The sequence below is a fragment of the Chiroxiphia lanceolata genome, chromosome 4 (assembly GCF_009829145.1).
Source record: "Chiroxiphia lanceolata isolate bChiLan1 chromosome 4, bChiLan1.pri, whole genome shotgun sequence".
Classification (NCBI taxonomy): domain Eukaryota; kingdom Metazoa; phylum Chordata; class Aves; order Passeriformes; family Pipridae; genus Chiroxiphia; species Chiroxiphia lanceolata.
The window spans coordinates 41,670,980-41,695,903 of NC_045640.1; the positions used below are offsets into that span (position 1 = coordinate 41,670,980).

At 37.2% G+C, this 24,924-nt stretch overlaps 1 protein-coding gene across 1 annotated transcript; it reads left to right on the forward strand.

Moving 5' to 3' along the window:
- Window positions 1–666: 666 nt before the first annotated feature.
- NAF1 (nuclear assembly factor 1 ribonucleoprotein) lies at window positions 667–18,097 on the forward strand. Its single transcript, XM_032686811.1, has 8 exons — window positions 667–943; window positions 2,501–2,633; window positions 4,583–4,676; window positions 8,350–8,432; window positions 9,321–9,481; window positions 12,323–12,374; window positions 14,910–15,012; window positions 17,420–18,097. Exons 1-8 carry the CDS (start codon window positions 681–683, stop codon window positions 17,833–17,835), a joined length of 1,305 nt encoding a protein of 434 aa, XP_032542702.1. The 5' UTR covers window positions 667–680; the 3' UTR covers window positions 17,836–18,097.
- The last annotated feature ends 6,827 nt before the right edge of the window (window positions 18,098–24,924 follow it).

The window sequence follows — 24,924 nt, forward strand, 5'->3', positions numbered from 1 at the left end:
TATATCTTTTGGGATTTGGATAAGTCATGTTCAAGAGAAGACATTGTGGTTTTTCTCCTGTATTACTCTTATGAGGAACTTTAAGACTGCCAACACGCAGAGGTTGGGGAATGACAGGGGGAATTCCTCCCTTCTCTCCTACAAGACAAGACACTATGTATGCTGGATCCTGTATTTATGGTGAACATAGAACATAAATGGACATTTACGTCTAGGTGAAGGATGTGGTTAGATTTTGGAGAGCTTGGCATTATTATAGGGTCACCACGTATTATGTCATCCCTATCAGGGTACTACAAATTACTATTACTATAGTAATTTGATATTATACAGCTTTTAATTTTTAATCTTTTAGCTTTAATTACATGCATCTTCAGCACACTTATAAAATACCAAAACTAATCCAACCCAGGAGGTCCTCAACAAAGAGCAGCTATGACCTCTAGCTTTGTCTTTCAAGCAAGCCTCATAACCACAAAACTTCGGCGTTCAGTTTAAACTAACCACAGCGCTCACCGACCACTAAAACACGACTTCAACAACAACGACCACACTCCCCACTCGCCGCCCCTCCCCTCGGCCCTTCACGCACGCGCGCTGCCGGGGGGGTGCCCGCGCGGGCGGGCGGAAGTGGCGCGCGGCGGGGGCGGGGCCGTGGTCCGCGTGGCGCGGGCTCCGGGATGGAGGCGCAGCTGGAGGTCGTGGAGAAGCTGGAGAGCCTGGCGTTCGAGCCCAGCACCGCCGGCACGGCGCCGGGCGGGGAGCGGTCGGCGGGCACGGAGGACGCACCGGCCCCTCCGGAGGGCGGTGGGGAAGCCCAGACCCCGCTGCCCCCGGCCACAGGAGCGCCCCGCTCGCCGTCGCCCGCGGGAGCGCCCCGCTCACCGTCGCCCGCTCGGCTCACCACGCCCGCTGCCGCTGGGTCCTCCTCGGACTCGGACAGGTGGGTTCAGCCCTGGGGCTCCCCGCGAGTCACTCCTCGCTCGTTTAGGCCAGACCGCTGGTGCTGTGTCTGAGCGCTCCAGAGCCCGGTGTCCGAGCGCTCCCCCCTCCCCCGTGTTTCAGCCTCTGTAGCGCTGCCTTTCCCGTTAAAGACGGCATTTTCTATTATATTTTGCTGGGAGACCTACTGATGCATCAGGACTCCAGAACAGTGCCTGTAAGGGTGTTTGGTTTGATGGAAACGTGAGTTTAAGTGGCGGCCTGTGGAGCGCCTTGGGCCGCCCGTGCGAGTGCCTGGCTGGACGTGCTCCTTACGGAGCGCTCCTGCGGCACGGGGGGCAGCACCTGCGGTGTTGCTGCTGAAAGAGCCTGAGCGTAGGATTTCAGGTGAACAGTCTGCCGACTGGACCTCGTGCTCCAGTGTTGGCATCTCATTGCAAAAACTCATTCTCAGTCTGTATGATTTTTTTATAAAACATTCCGTCTTCTGCTTCTGTCAGTGCTTCGATGTTCAGTACAGTGTGTGAGAGGTAACTTTAGTTAGGTGTGGGCTCTGTTGCGGTGTTAGAAGCCTGCACACTTTGACAGTTTCAGTGAGTTTCGCGTTTTCTTCTTGGGCCAGTGCAGCAAGATTGGTATGTGCTCCTTTTAACTAATGGAAGCTGAAGTAAACTCTTAAAAATCTACTCTTAAAGATACAAAACTTCATTAATAATTAATTGGTTAAACTTTGACTTTAGTTGGTTCATAGTTTTACTTGAATATCATGAAGTGATAGTGAAATTCCTGACTTCCAGGGGCTTCACCTATATGTACTGTTTTTTACTTCGAGAACCTGCTGTGCTGATGAACATTAAAGATAAAATTTTGATAGTTTTAACTTAGCTGTCTGAATGTATCTTAACCTTTGGTTTGCCTTTTTTTTTAACTCCTTCCCCTGATTGGTCTCTGGTAGTCTGACTGATTCTTTTTTTTTCCCCCCATGATTTTTTTTTTTCTTTCTGCTATATAGATTTCGTTCCAGGAGGCCCGTATTTGGCTTTTTCAAAAGGTTTATTTGGGAAGGTGCTCTTATTTTTTTGTAATTACTATGAGCATTTTTTGGACTAAAGAATGCAACAACAGATAATTGAAAGCTTTCCATTTACTTGTGAAGGAGACTGTGGTATTACAAGAATGTAGAAGGGAGCATTTTTTTTATTTATCTCTGCTAAAAGCAACATGTTGACATGAATAAGTACTGGTTGCTTACTGAGCTCTTTACTTGAAATATAACTAGTCTAAGAAAATAAGCATCTCTTACTCATGTATCAGTGTGAAATACTGAATTACTAATCTGTGTGAATATGTACTAGGGGATTTGGGCAGGCCATGAATTATGAAACTAATCCCTTTTATTTGCAAAAATTGGAATTTTTTTCCCCTTCATCTTGCAGGATGCATTGCTTACAATAAGTATTTTCTTGCCTTTCACTTAGCGTTATTCTAATATTGGGATTGTACAAGAGCAGTGACTTTGAGAAGTCAGTATTCTAACTTCCATCTGTGTTTTATTCAGTGATACAGATTCAGATAGTTCATCAACTACATCCTCCTCTATATCTTCACTAGTATCTGATGAAGACGATCATCCAGATGAGAAGGGTAACAGATCTTACTATATTAAAACAAAAGATGAATTACCTATTGACGTAAGTACAATGTGATATCTTTTAAACCTTCTCCTACTAAGCCAACCTAAAGTATCTATTTTTCAGTCACTCCTACTACGTCAAGATGGGGGATAGAATCAAAAGAGTAAAAAAGAAAACTTAGGCTGAGCTAGAAGGACAGTTTAATATGTAAAGAAAAAGGCACACACACAAACAAAGCAAAACAAGAAATTAATTCACCGCTTCCCATGGACAGGCAGGTGTTCAGCCATGCCCTGGAAAGCTGGACTCCGTCACGTGCAACGGTTACTTGGGTATACAAATGCCATCACTCCAAATGTCCTCCTCTTCCTCCTTCTTCCCCCAGCTTTATATGCTGAGCATGATGCCATGTGGTATGGAATATCCCTTTGGTCACAGCGGGTCAGCTGTCCTGGCTGTGTGCCCTCCCATCTCTTTTATACCCCCAGCCTCCGTGCTGATGGGGTGGTGTGAGAAGCAGAAAAGACCATTATACTGTGTGAGCACTGCTCAGCAATACCATTTCTGTATGATCAGCACTGTGTCCAGCACAAATCCAGAACACAGCCCCATACCAGCTACTGTGAAGAAAAATGACTTTATCCCAGCCAAAACCACTACAGTTAATAACTTAAAATGTCTTATTTTTTGTGTGCATATATTAAGGAACTATTTCAGAAACCTCTTGCTTTGAAGTATAGGATTGGCAGATACCGCATATAGTATGGCAGAAGGTACAGTTTACCATTTTGAGATTTAGGATCAAAATTATAACTTCCTTTCTGCTTGTCTTTGGCCTTTGAATTGCTTTCACAAAAGTGACTCAGTTAAGTCTTAGCAGTGAAATTGATTTAATGTTGGAAAACTCACTGGTATGGGGGTGGTGAATACGTGTCTGGAGCCTAATTATGTGCTATAACATCTGGGAAAATGTTGGCCTTATTTATCTTTGAGTTGCTCTATATACCTTTGCCAAGCACTATTGTTAGAGTGAAGATTATCAGGTGAAGTTTTGATAAAACAGATTAGGATTCTTCTCTTTGAGTGGGATTCTGTTTCTGGTAGTGGCCTTCGAAAGTGCAGTTTAGTGCGAAGATTAGGACTCTACCTCTGAATTCACAAGATGTTGAATTTGAAAATAATGCTTATTCTAGTTGCTTTGTATTCTATATAGTTCATATTGAATTCACAGCAGTGTAGTATATACATACACATCTTAGTTTATGAGTAAGTCAGAGTTAGATGATGAGTTCAGTGTTAATCAGCCTTTGATAGTAGATTTTGATCCTTACATTTGAGGAAAAAGTTTAATTTGAATATTGTGTAGTACTCATTTTTGTATCTGAAGTTAGGCTCTTTTTTTTTCCCGAAAGTGTTCGGATTATCCTCTGGTAACAAATGCAACTTTTAGCTAAAATTAATTTTCTTTGTATAGGTTGTTTTGATCTTTACATCTTCTATAATGGTCCAAGTCATGATATAAATGGACAGATAACTGTTTTACCAAATCAGATGATACACATTTGTTGTATTTCATGCTATATTGTCTTTTGCTGTGTACATTTTTCTTCTACCATGCATCGAATATAATTTCAAGTTGTCTTATTTTTTGATTACTGATTGTGTTGTACATTGAGCTAAATTTATCTAACTTGAAAGTTCAAAAAATTGAATGAAATGCCTGTCAGTTGTTGGCTTTCTTGGGTTAAATAAGATTGGCTTCTACTTCAGTTGTGATGGAAATATGTAGAGAAGTGTCTCTGTAGGAAAGGTGTCCTCAAAAGTGGCATTCCCCCAAGAGGAGTTCATTTGGAATGATTCTGAGAGAGGCAAATCAAACTAGATTTTTTTAAATAAAATCTTCAGAACACTAGGAGATTTTTCACAATTGTCAAATTGCTGCAGTGATGAAGTGATGAATGTCTTGGTGTGATATTATATTCTGAACATTGACTTGATGTTTTCAGGAACTACCTCCTGTTGAAGACTTATCAATAATTCTGCCGGATAACGTTGAACTGAAGCTCTTCGGGACAGTGTCCAGCATTGTTGAGCAGCTAGGTAGGAAATATATATTTGCTTTGTTTTTAATTAATTTCTGTATAGCTCTGCCTTAATTGTGTACTTAACTGTTCCTGCATAGTGTCAGTACTGCAGTGTTGGATCTCTGCTGTTAGTGGGTTGCTGAATGAGAACTCAGACTAGCAAATGACATTTGTGTTGAATTACCTTCTAGTTGGCTTACGTGATACTAGGACTACTATGCTTGTGTTTCTGTGTGACTTTCACATTTACTTATTTCATTAGAAAGCCTTTTTTCCACAGTGTATTTAATGATTTTTATATTGATTCTGGTAACAATTATTGTATTTTTAAGAAAATCTTCCAGTGGTATGGGCTATATTTGAATTGTCTCTGAACATATAGGAGTTGTGTAACTGAAAGCACAGATGCAGTACAATGCAGTCCCGAGTGCTTGCTTGTTAATATACAAGGACAGGAAAAGGACTTGTTTCTTTAGTGATGCAGGTTCTTTTTATTTATTTTTATCTTTATTCATCCCACTTCTGGTACCTTGACCGAATGAAAGCTGCCCATGTTAGCAGTCATAGGATAGTATGACTAACATGATTTATAGGTGCTGGAGGGTAAGCTTAAAGGGATTGAGATACACAATAAATGTAAGCTTAACTGCAGGCAATAGACATTCAGGGATCTTTTCTGATCTGCATGGAACATCAGTATTTGGTATATGAAATCAAAGTTTTGCTGAAGCTGATATTATTAAAACAGCCATAGTATTCTTGTATTTGAGCTATTTCAGGTGTTCTGTTCCACTTGAACTGCTTTCAAAGCAATTTGCTTATGAAAATTAGAAATTAAATTCAATTTTGAAGTTAAAATATTTATGTTAAATGGAGTACAAAAGAAAGCAAATAACCTTTGCTATTAATTTTTCTTCTATTGTAAAAGAGTTCAGGTAATACAGGCAATTCTTTTACAGTATTTTTATTGGTGGTGTTAGTTTAAAGTTAAATTTAATTTCATTCATTTGCAGGAAGCTGCTTTGAGGGTATGGAAGGTAGTAATCAGGCTTTTTGTTCTACTCTGCCCTTTCTTGCTTATTGATAATAACGGGGACTTCAGGAAGGCTGTCTTCAGCTAAAATGGTAGTTTTTGAAAACAAGTTTAAGAAAAAAGTTTAATCATAGCTACTATTATTCTTATTTTTGGTCTAATATGTGAAGTTATAAACAAACCTGTTTTAAAGACTTCAGTTTTGGAAACTGTCCTTAATTTTAGTCCTCATTGGTGAGTATAATCTTTTAAAATCCTGTCAGTTTACTAGTAGGTGAATTCTTCAGTCTACATCCTACTTTATGTAATGAAAATATATGAAGTGTTGAATTTAGATTTGTTGGTGAAAGTTAGAATACAAGCTTATAATCATAATGAATTAAAGCCGTAAGAATGCCATAAACGTCCAGGATATCTGTGATTATTTTTCTGCTTTTACTACCTTGCTTTATGACTTCTCAGTCTACATATTTTTGCTTCTTTTCAGTTCTGTAAACAGGTGTCTGAGTGGCCTCAATTTCAGTTGATTTGTGGCCATATTAGGGACTCTGCCAGCTAATTGGGGATTGTTTTTTGATTTTTGAAATAGATTGATAGATAGATTGATTAAAAACTGTATACCAGTTTTTTTTATTTTTTAAACTAGATTGATACCTCTGTATATCAGGATTGTATCTAGGGTGAGGGAAATTGAGGTCTCATTTGGAAACAACAAATACTGTTCTGGCACAACAATCAGTATTCTGAACTTTTTCATTCCCTTTGATGTATCTCAGAAGTCTCTGCTGTTCTCCTTAGCAAGCTTCCAGGTTCATCAGTCTGCAGTGAGTGATACTTTTAAGTTTGGTATTTCATACTGTGAGGTAAATTTGAGGCTAGAACAGTATAGGTTCATGCTTGCTCTGCTCTAGCTAAAAGCAAGATGACAGTACTTTCTGTGAACTTCTGCTCAGTGTATCAGAATTTTCCAAAACTTTTGCTGTGTTTTGCTTCAAGGTACTTAAAGAGAAGAGAAATATTCGCTGTGTGAGTTATAGCCTAGAAAGTAAACAGCTTTGGTGTATATGAGAAACCTGCCCTGCGACTGCACTTTGGGCCCTGCAAGAGAAGAAGCTGAGGATTTAGGGTGGGTTGGGGTAGGGGAAACTGTAAGTCTGATAGGCTGTAGGTGATAATGCTTCTCCTAGGTTTCATGGGACTGGCATGACTTAGATTTTCAGAATATTTTCCGTAGCCTTCTGAAGACTGGAAGCTATGTCTGGTGAATCAAGGTGAGAACATTCTCAAGACTTCTTGGTATCTGGTTTTTTTTGTTTTGTTTTGAGGGTTTTTTTTGTGTGTGTGTGTTTTGTTTCTTGGGTTGTTTTTTTTTTTTTTGGATTTTTGTTTTGGCTCATGAAGTTTAAACAACACATTGAGTTCTTTCGCTGTGTATTTTATCTTGCAGGTAGGCAGAAAAGAAATTGATTGCCCAAATTCTCTTGAAATTCAGTGAACTACTAAGCCTTAGCATTGTCACATACTAGTTTGGTGTGTTCGAAGGTTTTTACAGATTGCAATTATAGCAAAGCTTGACTTTTAGCTTGGTGACATTTTAAGTCCTGACGTGTAAGTTTAGCAGTGATGATCTTGTTAGTTTTCGATAGAGTCTGAGTGGCACTAAGCGCTTGAGTGACCTTATTTGCTGATTGGGAGGCATTGAGAAGGCTTATGTGAGCATTCTATTGTTTTAGAGGTAGAGAAGTTTACCTTCAGTTTCAGAATTTTTGAATGTAATGCTGCTAGGCCTTTACATTGACAGCTTTAAGCACAGTTCCTCCTGAATGTAAAGGAAGACCTGGTATTTCTGTAGACTAAAGCAATAAATGCAGGCTACTACCAAAGAAGCGTGATCTACTATAAAGATTTCAGTCAAGAATATGAATTATATAAAATTATAAAAAGCCTGTATATCAGATCATGTATTTAATGAAGAAAGAACATGCCTCTGTGTCCATTTATAAGTGTTTAAATCCACTAAGTGTTAAGATTTCATATTTTGAGCTACTAGAATGACGTACTTGCTCTGACTATTCATACCATCATTAGTCATTGGTTAGTAGTATGAGACTTACATGACGTTAAATTGCAGAAATGTATTTCAGGTTGTGTATGTGCATATGTAAACAACATCATCAGTTGCTGCTGTGAATGAACTGCAATACAACTTCTGTGTTCCCGTTCTGATTCTTAGGGATAACTAGCAAAAGCTATAGTGAACAGCAATCTCCATTCTTTTTTCTGAGGAGAATTTGATTTGGAATACTATGGCGTAAGATATACCTGCATCTGCACTCAAAAACCCCCCAGATTATTTCTGCTATGCATTTAATGATGAAACATCCTGAGTAAATGCAACAGATATCTTGCACACACGTATCTGAGACTTCTCTTTTGTACCTGTCACCTGGTCTCTTTTAATTCTTTACACCAGAGAACAGTAATTCTGTAAACATTTTAAATTTTGCCATTCATATATCACTGGAGAAGGGATTTTTGATTTTAAGTAGTTTCGTGCGTGTGCAAGAATTTTCAGTGGTGTGTTTTGTTTTTTGTACAATTAACTACATGCTATTGAAACATAAAGTTCTAATTGATCTTTTTCTTTCCATTTTAGTAGTAATTGAATCACAGAGAGGCCTACCTCCAGTAAATGAGGACAGCATAATTTTTAAAGAAGATCGGCAAGCAGCAGGAAAGGTGTGTGTAAAGGAAAAGCCTGTTATTGAAAGTATTCTTTAGTGCTCCAAAAAGTAGAGTTGAAATTGATTAAATTATATAGTTTTTCTTTATACTTTTGACTCTTGCTATATTCAACTACTTTTTTAATCTCAAGAATTCCTAACCTGGAATTCATTGCATCCTTACAGAATTATAATGTCTGGTGAATTCCCAGTATTTGATGAGGGTGCTTGTGGAGAGGTAGGAGTTGCTTTCAGATGTATGATGTCTTGGAATAACAGGCTGTACTCTCTTACTGCCAGATAAAGGCGAAGGTTAGAGTGAAGTGCCATGAAAAATGGGGAATGTTTACAGCTCTGTGCTCTGCTGTACTGGTTTAAGGCCAGTGAAGAATGTTTGCTGAGAGGGGTGTTGCATTGAATTTTCTATATTTTCTGTGAAAGGAAAGCCATCATCTACAATAGTTACTACTATAATATCCTTGAATGCTAGATGGGAGTGAAACAGACTCAGCCTGAATTGTGGATGTTCTGTACAACATGGCAGAATTCTCTGCTCTCCCTGGAATTGGGGAACAAGTGGTAACTGATGTAAAGGCATCTTGAAAAGATGACCTTTGAAGAAAAAATGATCCGGAGATTATTCCAGGTGTAAGAGATTTGAAAGCAAAATGGACACAGAAGAATAGAGATTTGACAAAAGGAAGGATTACTAAGGATGTGAGAACTTACTTTTCCACATTATAACAAATGTGGAAATTAGCTGGGGAAGTATACTGTCAAACAAAATTTTTGGTAATAAAACTGAAGCATGAAAGGAACTTTATTTGATGCCACATTTTCTACAATGAAATTAGCTATCTATTTTTGGTGATTTATTTAAGCATTTTAATTTTTTTTCTTTCAGATATTTGAAATATTCGGTCCTGTCGTACATCCTTTTTATGTGTTAAGATTTAACAGCTCTGAGCATGTCAAAGAAAAAGGTATTAATGTGAAAGATAGCATGTATTTTGCTCCATCAGTGGAGGACTTCACCCAGTATATATTTGCAGAGAAACTAAAACAGTGAGTCTGATTTCTTTTCTAATCTCATTACCATGTGTTTTTTAATCTAGCTAAAAATACTGGATTAAAGTTTGGTCTTGGGTGAGATTGATACTAAACTGTTTATTTCCTTTAGATATTCTCAACCGTGTTGTAATTACAAGATTGTACTGTTTTGCCTTTCAGAACAGTAGAGAGTAGCTGTAAACTGCAAGCTTTCGAAGTGCTATAATTACTAAAGTTCAGCTTCTTGTTGAATTTAATATATTCAGTTTACTTTTTTTTATGCTACTGTGTTACATAGAATATCATAACCAGAAAAAAGTTCATTGATAATTCCCCCATGCCCCCTCACACACATATACATAAAACAGTTTTGCAAGCTGAACACATGTTGTTCTTTGGATTCTTGTTTAGTTCCAAAACTGATAATAAATTTGTTGGCATTCTGAACAACTTTGTTGTTATTTACTATTTTTAGTTCATGTTACTAGGCCAGAATTGAAATCTGTTTATCAATAAAACTATTAAAAAGTTGGAGTATAAAAATTCTAGATAAAAATTACCTACTGTAAATTTGTGAAAGAGGAGGGATTTGAGTGCCAGTGTAGTATAATGCTCAGAAATTCCTCAGTAGTGTTTGTGCATCCCAGCCTGCCTGAGGAAAGCAGCATGTATGAATAGGACTTGATGCCGTTTAAAGGAGAATGTATTCAAAGACACAGACAAAGAAATAAAGCATAATAAATGACAGCTAGATATTAATGTTCTAATTATTAATGAATAATTTTATATATATAGGTTAAAATCCTTTGTCATAAAGGTGACTTAGTTTCTGTTTGTCAGGATTCTCAGTTTCTCATCTGACTTGGGTTGGTTAGTTGTCTGCACTCATTACAACTCTGCCCATATTCATACTGAATGATTTTTTTCCTTAGTCAAGCATGTGTGGCCAGACCTGCAGGACTCTTTTTTTTTCTTTTTTTTTTTAATTTCTCATTTCTGTGTGAGCAACAAGCATATTTTTTTTCCTTTCAGTGAGGCCAAAAATAGATCAGTTTCTTGCTCTGATGCTTGTTTGTTTTTCTGCAGCATTTTGATGCCAGCTGGTCTTTGATTTGCACTATTAAACTTTGTTGCTTAGCACAGTAACTGCACAGACTTTAGTCATCTGCTTGCTGCATCAATAACTGTGTACTGTACTCAGCATCTGAGATAGGAGACTCATGTTTTAGTCTGTTGCATGCTTTGGAAAAAGTTTTGGGAACCATTTGTCTTTTGGTAGTACTTCATTGTCATACGTGGCAAAAATTGAACACTAGACAAGATATTTCAGACTGTGGCTTACTAGCACAGCTGAGCAGTGCATCAGACATTGCTTCTTGCCTCGATTAAAATGAGCAATGTGAACACCCGTGTAGTCTGACATGACCCATAATTTCTGAATCATTTGACTAAAGTTACATTTCACTGAAACTGTTTTATTTCTGGGCTTTGTCACTATAATTTCTTAAGCTCTTATGAGGCATTTGGTACTATTTGTTGAACATACCTTTTCACAAAGTAGGTATCATTAAAAATGGATACAAATTTTCTGATTATTTCTGACCTATGCTGTAATGTCTGTCTGAAGGAACCAAGATGGCATGGACAGTAGAAAAGTTGAACTTTGGTCAGGGCTTCACAAGAAGGCTTTTGGACCTTAGCAGATTGTAAATTTGATGACCAATAATTTTTATTTTCTACTTTTTATTAGTTTGACGGTATGCACACCAGATTGTGGAGTATTAAAGGCTTAAAGTTTTAAAACTGCTACTGAAAACTGTGATGGTACTTTGAAAATGAAAGGAATCAAGATAAAGATCTGAAAGAAACATTAAGTTTGAAGCTTTTTCTGAAATCTGAAATGCAATCTGCTTGCATTGTGCAAAGTTGAAGTGCTATGAATAAACCTTACACTTTATAGAAAAGTAAAGTGTAGTGTAAAACTTACTGAATGCAAAACAATTTGTTGCTAAAAATAGATAAGCTTATGTTCATGATTCCTCTGAGTCACCTTTTGTTAGACTTACAGATCTTACTTCAGAAATATCTTGACTGTGGAAGTCAAAGAAATACTATATTGTTCTTTAAAGAAGATTACTAAGTTCTTTGTAGTATGAAAAGTGGTTTGTGTTTTGCTGAAATGGGCAAGACTGCCTTGGGAGAGTGAGATAAGCTGTGTGAAATTAAAAGGTTTAAATTTTGCAGTCAGTCATTGCAGTGAACTGCCTCATTTCAGATTCCAAACAATTTAGGTTCAAAAGGATGTGTTAAAAGAATATTGATCAAAACTTAATACTGGCTGTATGAAATGCTTAGTCATCACTCAAAGCAGGAAGATTTTTCAAGTGAAGTAGTAAGTTGACATATACATTACTGTTCATTTAGGTCATCATGGCTGGGCTTTGTGAATGAAGATTTGGGGAGGGCTGTACCCACATTTACTACAAGCACGCTGGTGGCTAAAGAGGCCAATGCGAGATGGACAAGTCCGGTTGCAAAAGGCACAGCAGAAAGACTCCTTGGATGGTGTCTGCAAGACATGATTCTTTCTGCATTGTCTTTTCTCCTCAAGAGTGATGCTGCCTGCATTCTCAACAAAAGCAGCAGCATGTCTCCTTAGCGTGGCGTGACCCACCCGCTGTCTGAGCGCGGCGCCTATTCATTTATTTAGATATAATGCTAAGAAACAAATGCCTCTCTGGAAACATGCACTTCTTGGTGTACAAGATCTGATACCTTGAAAGTATTACTCTTCCTTCATGTGGATTGTCTGATTTGTGTTTGGGGTTGTTTATTTTTTTTTGTTGTTTTTTTTAGGGAGAAAGGTTCGGATGCATCTTGGAAGCATGACCAAGAACCACCACCTGAGGTAACTGTAGTGGATTTTTTTTGTTTATTGTTTTTTGATTACACAAGCTATATGTAAACAAAATTCTATGCAGAGTAACTAATTAGCAGGCTTATTTTTTTTTATGCAGATAGGAGTTGGATGTACCTTTTTTATTGAAAGAAAAGTTCATGCTTTTCTTGGAGAGGTCTTATAGTAAGTGTAAAAAGTACTACCTGTCTTTTTTTACTTGCTTTTTGCAGTTGGGAAAAATGTATATTTTTTATTCACTTCCTCTAGTCCTTCAGGCGGTTTTTCAGCCAGGGCACCATGAACCTGCCCATGCCACAGTTGGACAACGTACCCAGAAGGATACTGTGAGGGGCAGTACAGTCCTTATCTGAGACTGGGTGTTCTGGCTTGAAGGAGAGATGTTCTAACATGAACTTTTCTCTCAAAGAATGCTTGTCTGTCAGTTCTCACTGTAAATTGCCTTCCTTTCTTGGTGAGACATCATCTCACAGAGAATCATAATTTGAGAATTAGAAGTGTTGCTTAGGAATTGGACTGTATGTATGTTATCAGTAGAGCTTTGAAAGGCTATGTGCTTAGAAACTTTTGGCTAGTCTTAGCTTTCTTTTATTCAGCAATTTTCTAGTGGTGATGATACAAAGTGTGCTTACTGGCTAATGGTGAGCTCTTTTGTTGTTTCTTAGTCATGTTTTAAAAACTGCTCAGGACATAGCTTGTAAATGTGTAATTTAAGTTTGTAGGAACCTAAGAAACTTTAAAGCTTGACTAAATACAGTGAAACAGTCAGATTTTCTACGGGTACAGATTAATTGCTTTTTCCAAGGTTTGGTTTTTTTAATGATTTTTCTTAGTTTTACTTATAATACTCTTACCTTCAGGTTAGAATCTGAAGGTACAGGGGAAACTTCAGGTTTGCTGTACTTCACCATAGGAAGGTAGAAGGCTTGAACAAAATCAGTGAAACATGGGCAGGCAAACTTGCTTGCTTTTTATGACATCTTTGTTTTTGTGGCTGTTCTGATTTTCTGATCTGTCTGTGTACTCTGTTTTGGAAAAAATCCACATCTGACATCTTGTAATCCCCAATTAGAATAATCTTTGGTTAGTTCTAGCAGTCAGAGTGTACACCAGGCTATCTAAACTGTGACAGCTGATGAGTTGATAGAAAGTAGCTTTTGCTGTGAAGGTAATAGCTGTTGACAAGGGTGCAGATTAAATTTTACACTAGTGATGCTTGAAATTGTCTCTTACAGTCAGACTCTTTTAGACATCTCAGCTTGCATCTGAATTTGTAACTTTTCTGGCTAGCCCCTATGGTAAACTGTGTGCAGTTGCTGGAGTCAGTTTTTTTTGTGATATTGTGAGGCTTTATTTTTGTATGAATGTTAAATTAACCCATATTAGGCTTTTTTTTACTTGCTACTTTATATGGTGAGCTTTCCTTTTCTGACAGGCTCTTAATTAACCCAACTTAACTGTGAACTTGCTAGTACAGTCTTTTCCAGCCTTGTTTTTGGGGTCATAGGATGACAAAGTGTGATCTGTATGCTGCAAGGCTGGCAGGAGCAGACAACTGCAATTTTTCTGTGACACGGCTTTTATGGAATGTTACATGGAAAGTAGGTAGCAGTAAATGTACCTATTGCTGTTTATTATTTCTGCTCTACGAGAATATGGTGTATTGAAGTCCTTAGAAAAAAAGCAGGAGTTAGTGAAAGATTTTATGTTATGGTACGTATCATCTTGCTGTATTCCTTGTGGCTTTTTTTGAGTAAGTACGTAATGCAGTTATGTAGAAGAGGCAATAGTTGCATTCAGAATTAACTTTTATGTGGCTTTTTTTAGTAGTGTTCTGCTGCATGGTTTTTGAGACCCATGCTCTGTGCATACTGTAAGCAGTAAACCTCCGGCTTTCAGAATTGGGAAGGGTGGGAACCAATCCTACCCCTTTTAAGCCATATGAGTGAGCTGTTTTTCGGGAAACTAATTAATTCTGACAGATTTCTTCCCTGTCACTGATAACGCTTCCTCATTCTAAATGTAAAAGGTAACAAAACCTTGTATAACAAGAAGAAAATGCAGTGACATTGAATCTATTGTAAACAGCAACATTCCTCAAAGCCAAAAATTCCTTTGGAATAACATTGCTATTGCAAGTTTAACAGGAATTTTGTTATTTAATATACTACAGAAAATTCCAGTTTAGTGACAATTTTAGACCAGACCTTTTTTTTGATGTTTAGCTATGCTGAGTTATGTATTGGTTGTCAAGTTAATTTTTACTTATTTTAAAAATTCATGTTTTAATTCCCCCAGTCTTCAATTTACCCTTCAAAAGCTTTTCTTGGCAGTAACTAGCCAGCTCCTTCAGAGTTTCCCAATTCCTTTCTAACTAACACCAAGGCAATAAACATTTTTTTGTTCAGTACTTGAATATTGCTCTTTTAAGGAAAACTAGACAGATTAACTGAATCTTGTATTAATTGTCTTATGAGAAATTTCGTGTGCTGAGAAGCCAGCTGATCTCTTTTTTTTTTTGACCAGTTCTTGGATTTCAGTGATGATGAAAAAGAAAGAGAGGCAAAACAGAAGAAAAAGAAACCTGAAAGTGAAGGAAGGAAAAAACTCAAATCAGAAACAATTCCAAGTGAGTGAATGCTATGGGAGAATGCTTTTTGTCATTTTTCCAAACTGAGTTTGGAATGCCCATCTACATTTATCTTAATGATTGATTTTTCATACAGTTAATCAGTATTTGTGTGCTTTTCAAAGTTATATTTGTGAATTTGTGGCTACATTCTGTATTTTATTAGAAGAAAAAAGTTATTTTCTGTTAAAACGGAAACCCCGTAGAAGGGAAGCAGCAGAACAGTTGTCAGAAGAGAGTCAAGGGCTCTTAGAACAGTGTTAGACACACAGTGAGGATACAGAACAGGTACCATTTGGAGTTTAGAGATTGCTTATTACAGGGGTTGTTTGGGCCCAAGTTCACCTAAAGCCTTTGAGTGCGGGGCAAGATAGATAAAGGCCATGTGCAAATTTTGGAAACTCACTTCTTGGGAAGTCAGGGAGGAGGCCCAAGTCTTAGATGGGGAATTTATTCCTCTGTCTGAAAAGGAAGCTCTTCCTCCTATGGCATATAAGTACTCCTCTAAAAAAACTTAACTGGTGTAGCTTACTGAGAACCCCTCTGTTCACCTCCTGCAGTCATTAGATAAACAAACCTGTGTATAGGTTTTCATAATATGAATAACCTTCTGCACCTTCCTTTCTCCTGCTGTTGTCATACTTGTCCAGGTGTATGCTTGCATCTGTGCTCTCTTTGCAATAACCAAATTTTCCTTTCTCGTCCCTACTTACAAAAAAGCACCACGCTTCTGCCTTTGATTTTCTAGGACAGACTCCTGTGAGTTTGCAGCTCTTCCATTGTAAAGCTGATATACATTGTGCCCCACTCAAATCCTCTTCTCTTGATCTGGGAAAGGAGTAACTATCCTTTAATGCTTTTTGTACAGTACGACCCTCCCTTGTATCATTTAAATAAAGCTGCCATCTTCCTTGGACTGGCTTTTGCCATATGGTTTTGAAGTTTTCCCTTAAGAGAAGGATCTGAATTGTACTGTACTTTCTCTTCATTGCTGATGTGTTTTTTTCCTCCTGTTTTCTGTTTATCTAGCATATGGCGTGTTTTATACCACATCCTTGTTCTTCTAACTTATTGCAGACGTGTCTTTGCCTAGGGCTTGCTGAGGCTGTTACTGAGCTATGTTATGTTCTGTAACTGAGAACACAACAGGGAGAACTGACACACTCTGTCAAGGGAGATGTGTTATGATTTGTTGGCATATAAAGTGAAATTGTGTGCAGTTTGCTTTGGCTATAGACTTAAATAACAAGGATATGTGACAAATTGAGACAAAAACTCAGTCTCAGATGGAATTTACTTGGTTGCGTCTTCATAAAACTCTGAGTATATTAAAATTGTCTCATTGTTATAGTGTTCGCTAGGAGAAGAAAGAACAAAAATACCCATTCAAGTACTTTCACTTCAGTGCTTCCAAAAGGTCTCCTTGTACCAAAGGAGTTTTAAGTCCTAATTCCCCATGGAACTTAGTAGGAATTTTGGTATCCAGGTAGCTTTCCAGACTTAGCCTTTCAGAGATGAAAATGTTTCTATGTAGTCTAGTGCCAAGGATTATGTTCACACAGGTGTTTAAATTTCAGTGATTTTACGTGGTGGTATATCCCTGAATACCTTGTTGCTTCCAGCCCTAAAATACTTTCGAGTTTATGTTTCTGTTTAAATTCTACGACTTCTTGAATCTCTTTAAACCTTCTTTTTTGAACATTTGCAATATTTTGGTGCTCTTCATTTTATAACCCTTTTCCCATTAAAGTTTTTCTTATATAAAGAAACAGTACATTTGTTATGAACCTTAAATATATGCTTACAATGACCTGTAAAGGGAAAAATTAATCTTAAAAAGATGAATACTGAAAGCTAATTAGCTTAAGGGACAGGTTTCCCTTTCACTGGTAGAGTAAGTTAATTTTAATAATTTGAGCTTGAATAATTTCAAACCATTTGTGTCCTGTGCCTGTGGTGTAATACCAACTCAGGACTGAAAGCCATATACTCCTTCAGGGTAATACAGTGTTGAGTTATCTTTAGCTTTAAAATGTGTTGCTTTTAAATCTTGGTTTAAATGAAAGCTTCCGAAATACTCAAAATTTGAGTGTTCCTATGATTCATTTATACAAATGAAAAGCCTGGAGGGAAAGAAAGTGAGATTTCTTTTTTAATGATTGAATTTGCAGCCCTCAGGATCATCCTTTTTGTGTTGTCTAATCAATCAAAATTAGTTACTAAACAGTAGACTTGCCAGTATTATTTTGTTGTTTATGTATTAGTTTTAAGTATTTTTTGTTGATAAGAATACTTTTCAAATTTCCTTGACTTCAGCTTGGAAGATTTATGAGGACTAAATTGATCTTTCCAAAATAATACTACAGCTGTGTGTGTTTGTGGGGTTTTTTGTTTGTTTATTTTTTAGGTGAGAAGAAAGGATTTCACCAGTCAATGCAGCAGCCTGCTTCAAGTTATTCAAGGGGATATCGTGACAGAGGGTTTGCCAGACATTCACTTCGTCCTCCATCAGGCCCTCGAGGGTTTTGGAGACCACAAGTAAGACCACCACAGCTGTACTCTTCAGACAGGAGGATGCACCAGGAATCGCCAGTGTTTCCACAACTTTATAGAAAAGAATATCCAAGGATGCAGCAGTATCCTCCTCTGGGCTTTGGTTCTGTCAGTGACGTGCATCAATTTCCCCCTCCGCTTTCCCGTATGAATATGACTTGGACAGGCCCAAACATGTACAACTCGTCATACCCGTTTTTACCACCTCCTCCTCCGCTGCCGCCTCCCCCTCCTCCAGATAGCCATCCTTCCCAGTTCAGGCCTTACTAAGTTTCCATAAATGTGCACACAGAACATTGCAGTATACAGGACTGCCAAGACTGTATTCCCTTATTTTGAAGATACTTTTACTGCAGCTGTAGAACAAATGCAGAATTTTGTACTTTGTGGGACAGTCATAGAAAATTATTTTTTTCTATATATGTTTTCTGTTTCAAAAAAGAAAATTATAAAAATAACTGAATATTAAGTAATTGTTTATTTTTGTAATATCTGTTCCTTTGAAATTATAAATAAAAACTTTTTGGAGACTGGTATGTAGTGGAAATCTATTTTGTAATAAATGTGAGTAGTGATGAGGATATGTCACATAAATGGTATTGTAATACTTTTAGAATGGTTGTATGTTGCTATGCTAAACAATTTTTTTCAGTTTCTGCAAATTTTGAAACCTGCTTGCATGGGAACTAAAAAGCTGACATCTAAATTTAAGACGGGTTTGCCACTGTTTGTTTAAGATTGGGACCTGAGGTGTTGGCAAGTTCAATTCTTTGGGGAATGGAAATAAAACTGGGTATGCTTGATAGAAAAATGGATGCAGTGGAAATACTTCTTTTGTATCTTTAACTCTTTGGTAAAATGTCCTACTGTCTGACCTGCTGCTAAATCTGTCCACAAGATGTTAAAGCCTAAACTATAAAACTTGGGAAAACTGACCTGGTAATTTTAGTGGCAAAAATAGCTAGTTTTGTTTGGCCTCAGTTATTTTTGAGTCAAAGTGTTTTTTAGAAATCTGTGTTCCTACCTTACTGTGTTATGTCAAACATGTTACTACATTAAAGTGTTAGAGCAATATGCTTTAATAACTCTTCTGCTGAACTGCTCTCCTGCCTGGACACCAGTTCCTTCCTAGACACAAGGACAGATCCTTGGCAAATGAAGCACTTAAGACATCTTCCTTTTTCTCTGCCACTGGAAATTGATTGGTAATGCACACCAGCTCAATTCTTGATCAGTGCTACTTTGGAGCAGGCTGAGCTTTTTCATCTGAAATAATTTGGCGGGTAATGCACCCTCTGTAGAGGTACTCCAAATTAAAACAACCAGCCAGCCAACCAGCCAGAAAACAGAAATTGTGAAATGTGAATTGTGCAGACATCAAGTCCTCAGCATCAACATTTCCTCTGTCTGTTTTTTAGCTAGTCCACACTAATTGCTAATATAGATGTAATTTTAACATTCAGCATGTAGTGTAATACTTATTTTTTTGTAGATACTGCTTAGGCACTAATGTTTCTGATGCAGGCATACAAAGACAGAAGGACTTAAAAATCTCTGTTCATTCTGATTGTTGATAGTGTTCAATCCTGACGCCAGTTGCAAATACCAGTAAATCCCTGTTTGCTAGGAATTTCACTGTGACCTATGTCCCAGCAGTTGGTAAGCTGCTGGATTAGTACATTGATACCAGAAAAGGTGTTGAAGCCAGTGTCTTATTGAGTAAAATCATTGAATTATATCTGATATGCTTTGTTTAAAAACAAAGCCATCTAGCTTCCCTCTTCTCCTCTCCCCAAAAAAGCAACTGAAAGGGGGAAAAAACAAACAAAAAACCCCACAAAAAAACTCCTCAACAAACCCCAAATACTTCAGTTTCTGAATTTGACCTTCCATGTGTACAGATATGATTCTGCAATTCTTGTGGGCAGTCACAATGTTTTGAATACAAGAAATTTGGAATTACACTGTTTAGTGATCCTAAGTCTGAACTGGAATGAAGAGAAAATACCATCATGTGTTGTCTTCCACGTAGAACAGCTTTACTTGCAAATTTATTTGTGTGCCTTCAATTAATCACTACTTATGTTTGAATACTGACTGCTTTTTCCAAATAAATGTAGTTGTTGCAGGAATACTACTATCGCGTTTTTATTGACTTTAAGCTATTTAGTGAATTGTTAGGATTTAGAATTTACTAAATTGTTGGGAGATTAGAACTTTACAATAGTTTGCTTTCATTCAGTGAGGTATAGTTGGGAAATCTAAAAGCCTCAAAAGAAGAGAGCATTTCTTATTTTGTGTTTACTTGTTCCCCTCAAAGGTGCATAAAGCAATTTCAACATCAGAAAAGTTTTGAGTCCAGGACAGAATTTTCAGATGTGACTCCCACCAGCCCTCCATCTGTGCCAAAGGTAGCAGAGATTGCTATAGGCTCAGGGCTGGGATGGGTCAAGTCTTGAGTAAAGTAATATTTTCAGTATTGCATTCTGACTCATTTTCACATTAGACCTGAAAAGCTGCGATAGAGCCCTGTCACTTCTGTAACATTTTTAGTTATTCCACTCTTTTTTGAAATTTGGCATTTCTTCATGGGCTGCTTTCCAGAGACAGCTTAAGGCATGGGATGAGGTGAGAGACTCAAGGGAAAGAGAGGCTTATGGAAAGATTGGATATAATTTTTCAGAAGGCTGATGTTTATAAATAGAAGTATGGAGCAGTAAACTATTGGAGTGTATAAATTACTGTAACTGATAACATGGGAAATGGAAAACTGTAATCATGTAGTTGACAACATTCCTCTTAAATTTATGAACAAACAACAGTGGTACATTTGCTGGCCTTTAACTCCGGTTTAGACAAGAGTCAGCAGCAGGAAGGGTCACCCCCACCTTCTCTTGGGGGTGAACAGCAAAAGAACAAAAAACTTTCTTAATGGAAAATTCTGACAAGTGGCATGGGGTGCAGAGAAGCACATGCTGCCACAGTTTGCTCTGAAAGATGATGGAATCTACACTCTTGGAGGGATTCAAAATTTGACTTTGGACATGGGCTTGTGTCATGTACTGTCCGAGTTAGTCTTGCTTTGAGTGGAGAGGTGGACCAAGCTGTGAAAGCCATCCCAGCCTAAACTATTCTTGTTGTGTCTGTCATTCTTCTGTCTTCTCACCAGAGGATTTTTTTTTTTTTTTTTTTTGCTACCTAGATGCTAAAAGGCACGAATAGCCTACCCTGAATTACTGGTGTTTGGGAAGCCTAGCTTTTAATTTATGCTATTGTACTCTTTCATTATACTACAGATTTTTATATGTAAAATATCCATGCTGTGCTAAAAGTTGGACTTGCTGTGGGAAATAATGGCTGCTTCCATTTCACTGGATGTAAGATGAATTGAAGAATTTTTCCTTTATTAGTTGTTTAGAAACCAATGATAATGAGGGTCTCAGTTGCTGTCATTTTCCCTTATGGGGTAAAGCATTCTGTATTGTACTATTTATTTTGAGAATGATGTAATAAATAACAGTACCCAAAATGTTTTTTAAAAATGCAACAAAATATAAACAAAAAATCCTCCTGAGAATTATTTTTTAAAGAATGTTCTCTAAAGTAGAGATTTTTGCCTTAGTGAAGACCTTTTTAGTAGTGTGAGGCACTCATGCCAGAATGCATATTAGTGCCATGCAGATGAAAAAAGAGAAATAAGCAGGGGGTTTTTTGTAGGTTGTACTTAGATGTTTCCAGATTCCGTTTTCTGTTTCTTTGCAAGTCAAAGATATAGTCAGTTATTCTTGTTTAATAAATTTAGTGATGCACATAATCTGATTTAAAGGATCGATGAGTCTGCACAAAACTGTTGGTGACAGGTTGGTTATAGTGAGAGTTGAAAATATGGAAAACACTGCTGAGGATGACAAGGCTTTTACAGAATAGCTTACCTTTCAGGACAAATACATAATTCTGGAAAGCGTGTAATGAGCTTTCTTTATCTTAATCACTTGGAAGTTGACTCAGAGTTGTTGAATGTGGGGTAGTCTTCATTTGTCATAAATGAAATCTGTTGTAACTATGGAACTATTGTTGACTTTTCTGTGAATTTGATGCTCTGTGCTTTTTACGTAATGTTTTGTGAAAATGCTTTATTAGAATTTTCTGTATGACTTCTGAGTTCTAAAATCGATGGAAATTGTGAGTCATAGATTGATGAATGGTTTGGCTTGTAAGAAGACTTAGACATTGTCCTATTCCAACCTCTCTTAGTGAGCAGTAACGCCTTCCAAGAGACCAGGTTGCTCAGAACCCCACTCAGTCTTGCTTAATGCATAATGCCTGCTATTTATTAACATAAAGCCAGCCACCAGTAGAGAGAGAGTGAGCAACTGTCACACACACTAGCTTTGAACTTGGAAACAGAATTTTCTCTGGCTCTTCCGTGCCCACCTGAGTAGCGTGAGTACATGGGCATAAAATAACATGCTCCACCAAATGCGGAAACAACTATGGGAGGACTTATGGTTATGAAGTGTCTAAGTTTGTTTATATTAAGTCTCAAAGACTATTGTTTGCATTGTGTTCTAAACAGGAAGATTTCACTTTGCAAGTTTCCTACTGTGGGAAGTAGGAAACAAAAATCTAAGAACTTAATCATCAAGAATGAACTGCTACTTGGTATCAGATTAAGTTGTCATGAAGGTCTGTCTTTTGAAAGAAGTGATACAGGTAATATTTTCTTCAAAGAGAAGAAAAATGTCATTAGCTATATTAATTTAATAATATTTACTCAATTTTTAATATGTACATTATGTGATCTTAAATCTCTTTTGTAAGAATTGCATGCACGTGAGATCTGTAAAAAACCCAAATATCTTCTTCAACATAGACTCAAGAAAAGAGAGTATGTTTTGTGAGATTTCAGTTGATTCTTTTATGTGAATGTTTGACCTCAGGTAGATTTTCTATAGTATTCAATTTGAAAGTGAAAAGTATACCCAGACTATAAAGACCTGTTTAACCTGTCTACTTGATCTTCATACCCTTGATTCTACCACTTCTGGACTGTCCTGTATAACAGTATGCCCCCTTATATCCAAGAAAACTAATAAGTTTATAAAGAGGAGACATTTTTGGGAAAATCATAGTCAGCATTTAGTTTTTTGGTTGCACTCTGCACTGTGGTGTGTTTAATTCATAGACAGTTTTACATTTATTTATGTATCCTATAATCATCAATCTTCACAGCTTTGCTTTGCCACATGATCTTTGGTCTTGGTTAGCATGTTCTGCAATGTAGAGAACACATGGATATATTGCATTTTTTCCTGGTTCTTGGCGCTCTACAACACTCATCTCTTCTACTGTTATATCAAAAAGACGTACAGCACCATCTGCATTGATATTCTGCTTTTGGTGACTGGCTGTTTGTTTTTGCCTTGCAGTGTATCCATTACCTACCCATTATGTTCTTTTTGTGGTATACCTAATTTTTGCTCTCAGTGCCACTCTGACGCTGAAATTGCTTGGACTTTAAAGAGTTTCATCCCTCCAGCATAAGGTGATGAAATGGTGATATCAGAATTTGAGATGTAAACAGTTACCATACCCTAGAGAAAAATACAGCCCTGGGTAAGTTAAATAGGTCATAATGCTCTTTTGTTTGTGAGCAGAAAATCCTGTTTGCTGTTTGTTTTACAATTCCAGTGTAGTGAAAGAAAAATAAACTTACCGACCTGAGCAGGAAGAGCATTATCATACCCTCCCAAAACTGAGGCATCTGGGTGTGACAGCATAGGACATTTGGATCATTTTATTGTCACTGTCAGTCTCTTAACCAAATCAACCATTTCTTCCATTGAAGAAGCAGGAGGGGAAAACTAGCAAAAAGCTATGGCATTTATCAAGATTTGGATTCCTAGGCAAAATATTTCCTATTAAGTTCAAACTAATTCTGGTGGAATATATAGCACACTGGATGATGATTTTATTATAATTAACCATAAAGAAAGTGTCATTTTAAGAGAAGAGATTTTTCTAGTTCGATTCAAGTTAGGCCAGTGTCTCCTGTGCTCTGTAACTGGTTCAGAGATTCCATTTAAAAGCAATTGCAGACAGAATCAATCCATCTGGTATGGATGTCTGGAAAACATCCAACTTTGGATCCTGAGAGGAATTCAATTTGCATTTCAGAGAGAACTCAGGGGCAGACACTAGGTCTCTCCTGTCCCAGGCTCATGAACCTAAACTAGTTAAGGAATTTTTTAAAGACCCACCTTTACAGATCTATGTGATGTAAGGATAGCATAGAAACAAGTGTTTTTACTTAGCGACTTTTTTTTGTGATTTTATTTTTTTATCTTGAGCCTTTTTTCTTTAGAGCCAAAAACCTACAGAAGTGGCTTAGTCCTTACAGGTGGTCAATCACTAATCCAGTTAGGTTGTGATGTTCTTTTGCAGTCTAAGAATAGAGGACGTTGAGTAAACAGTAATCATGACTGACTCTACAATGTAATATAAGAGGAGACATAGAAAATCTTTGAAGCTATGTTTGATGTCTTGTTTAGATTCTAATTTTCATAAGTAAACTTGGTAAGCAAATCCCCTTTTAATCAAGGAAGAATTTTTCTTTATAGGGTTGGTCTTAAGTATCATCTGATGTTTTATTTTCAGGAAACAGTTGTAGCATGAATATAAAGAAATGTATGCATATACATGTAATTAAATAATTTATAATATATTCACTTTAACATATAAATATTAAATTATCATTAGTAATTATATATGTGAGTATATATGTATAAGGAAATATTTGTTAGTTATTCTGAACTAATATAACTTTACCTGCTTCATGCTAAATTTTTTGGCAGCGGACAGAAAATTGTTGAGTTAGTGCTGCTTAAGCAGTTACTGGAAGGCTTCTGAATCAAAACAATAGAGCCTGTTAATGCTCTTATTCCATTGCAATATATTGAGTAAAACGTTAATTTAAATTATCCCCTGTTAATGCTCTTATTCCATTGCAATATATTGAGTAAAACGTTAATTTAAATTATCCCCTGAGAAAGAGAAAACACTTCTTTTTTTGGGAGAATCTGTTAGTATTTTCCTCACCTTACCTGTGATGGTCAGATGGCTGTACCCTCTGTTTTCCCTATGTAAATCACTGAATGGAGGAAGCCATGCTCCTCTCAAGTCACTTTCTGAGGTGATTCACTGTTTTACTCCATGTGATATGTTGTCGGATCAGGGCTCTGCTGTCGTATGGGAGCTCTGCCTAACTGCATTTTAATTTTATTTTTTTAGTTTTCAGGGTGTGGTTTAATGAGTGGTTAAGTGATTGTAAAAATACACCTAAAAGGTGGCCCTGACCTC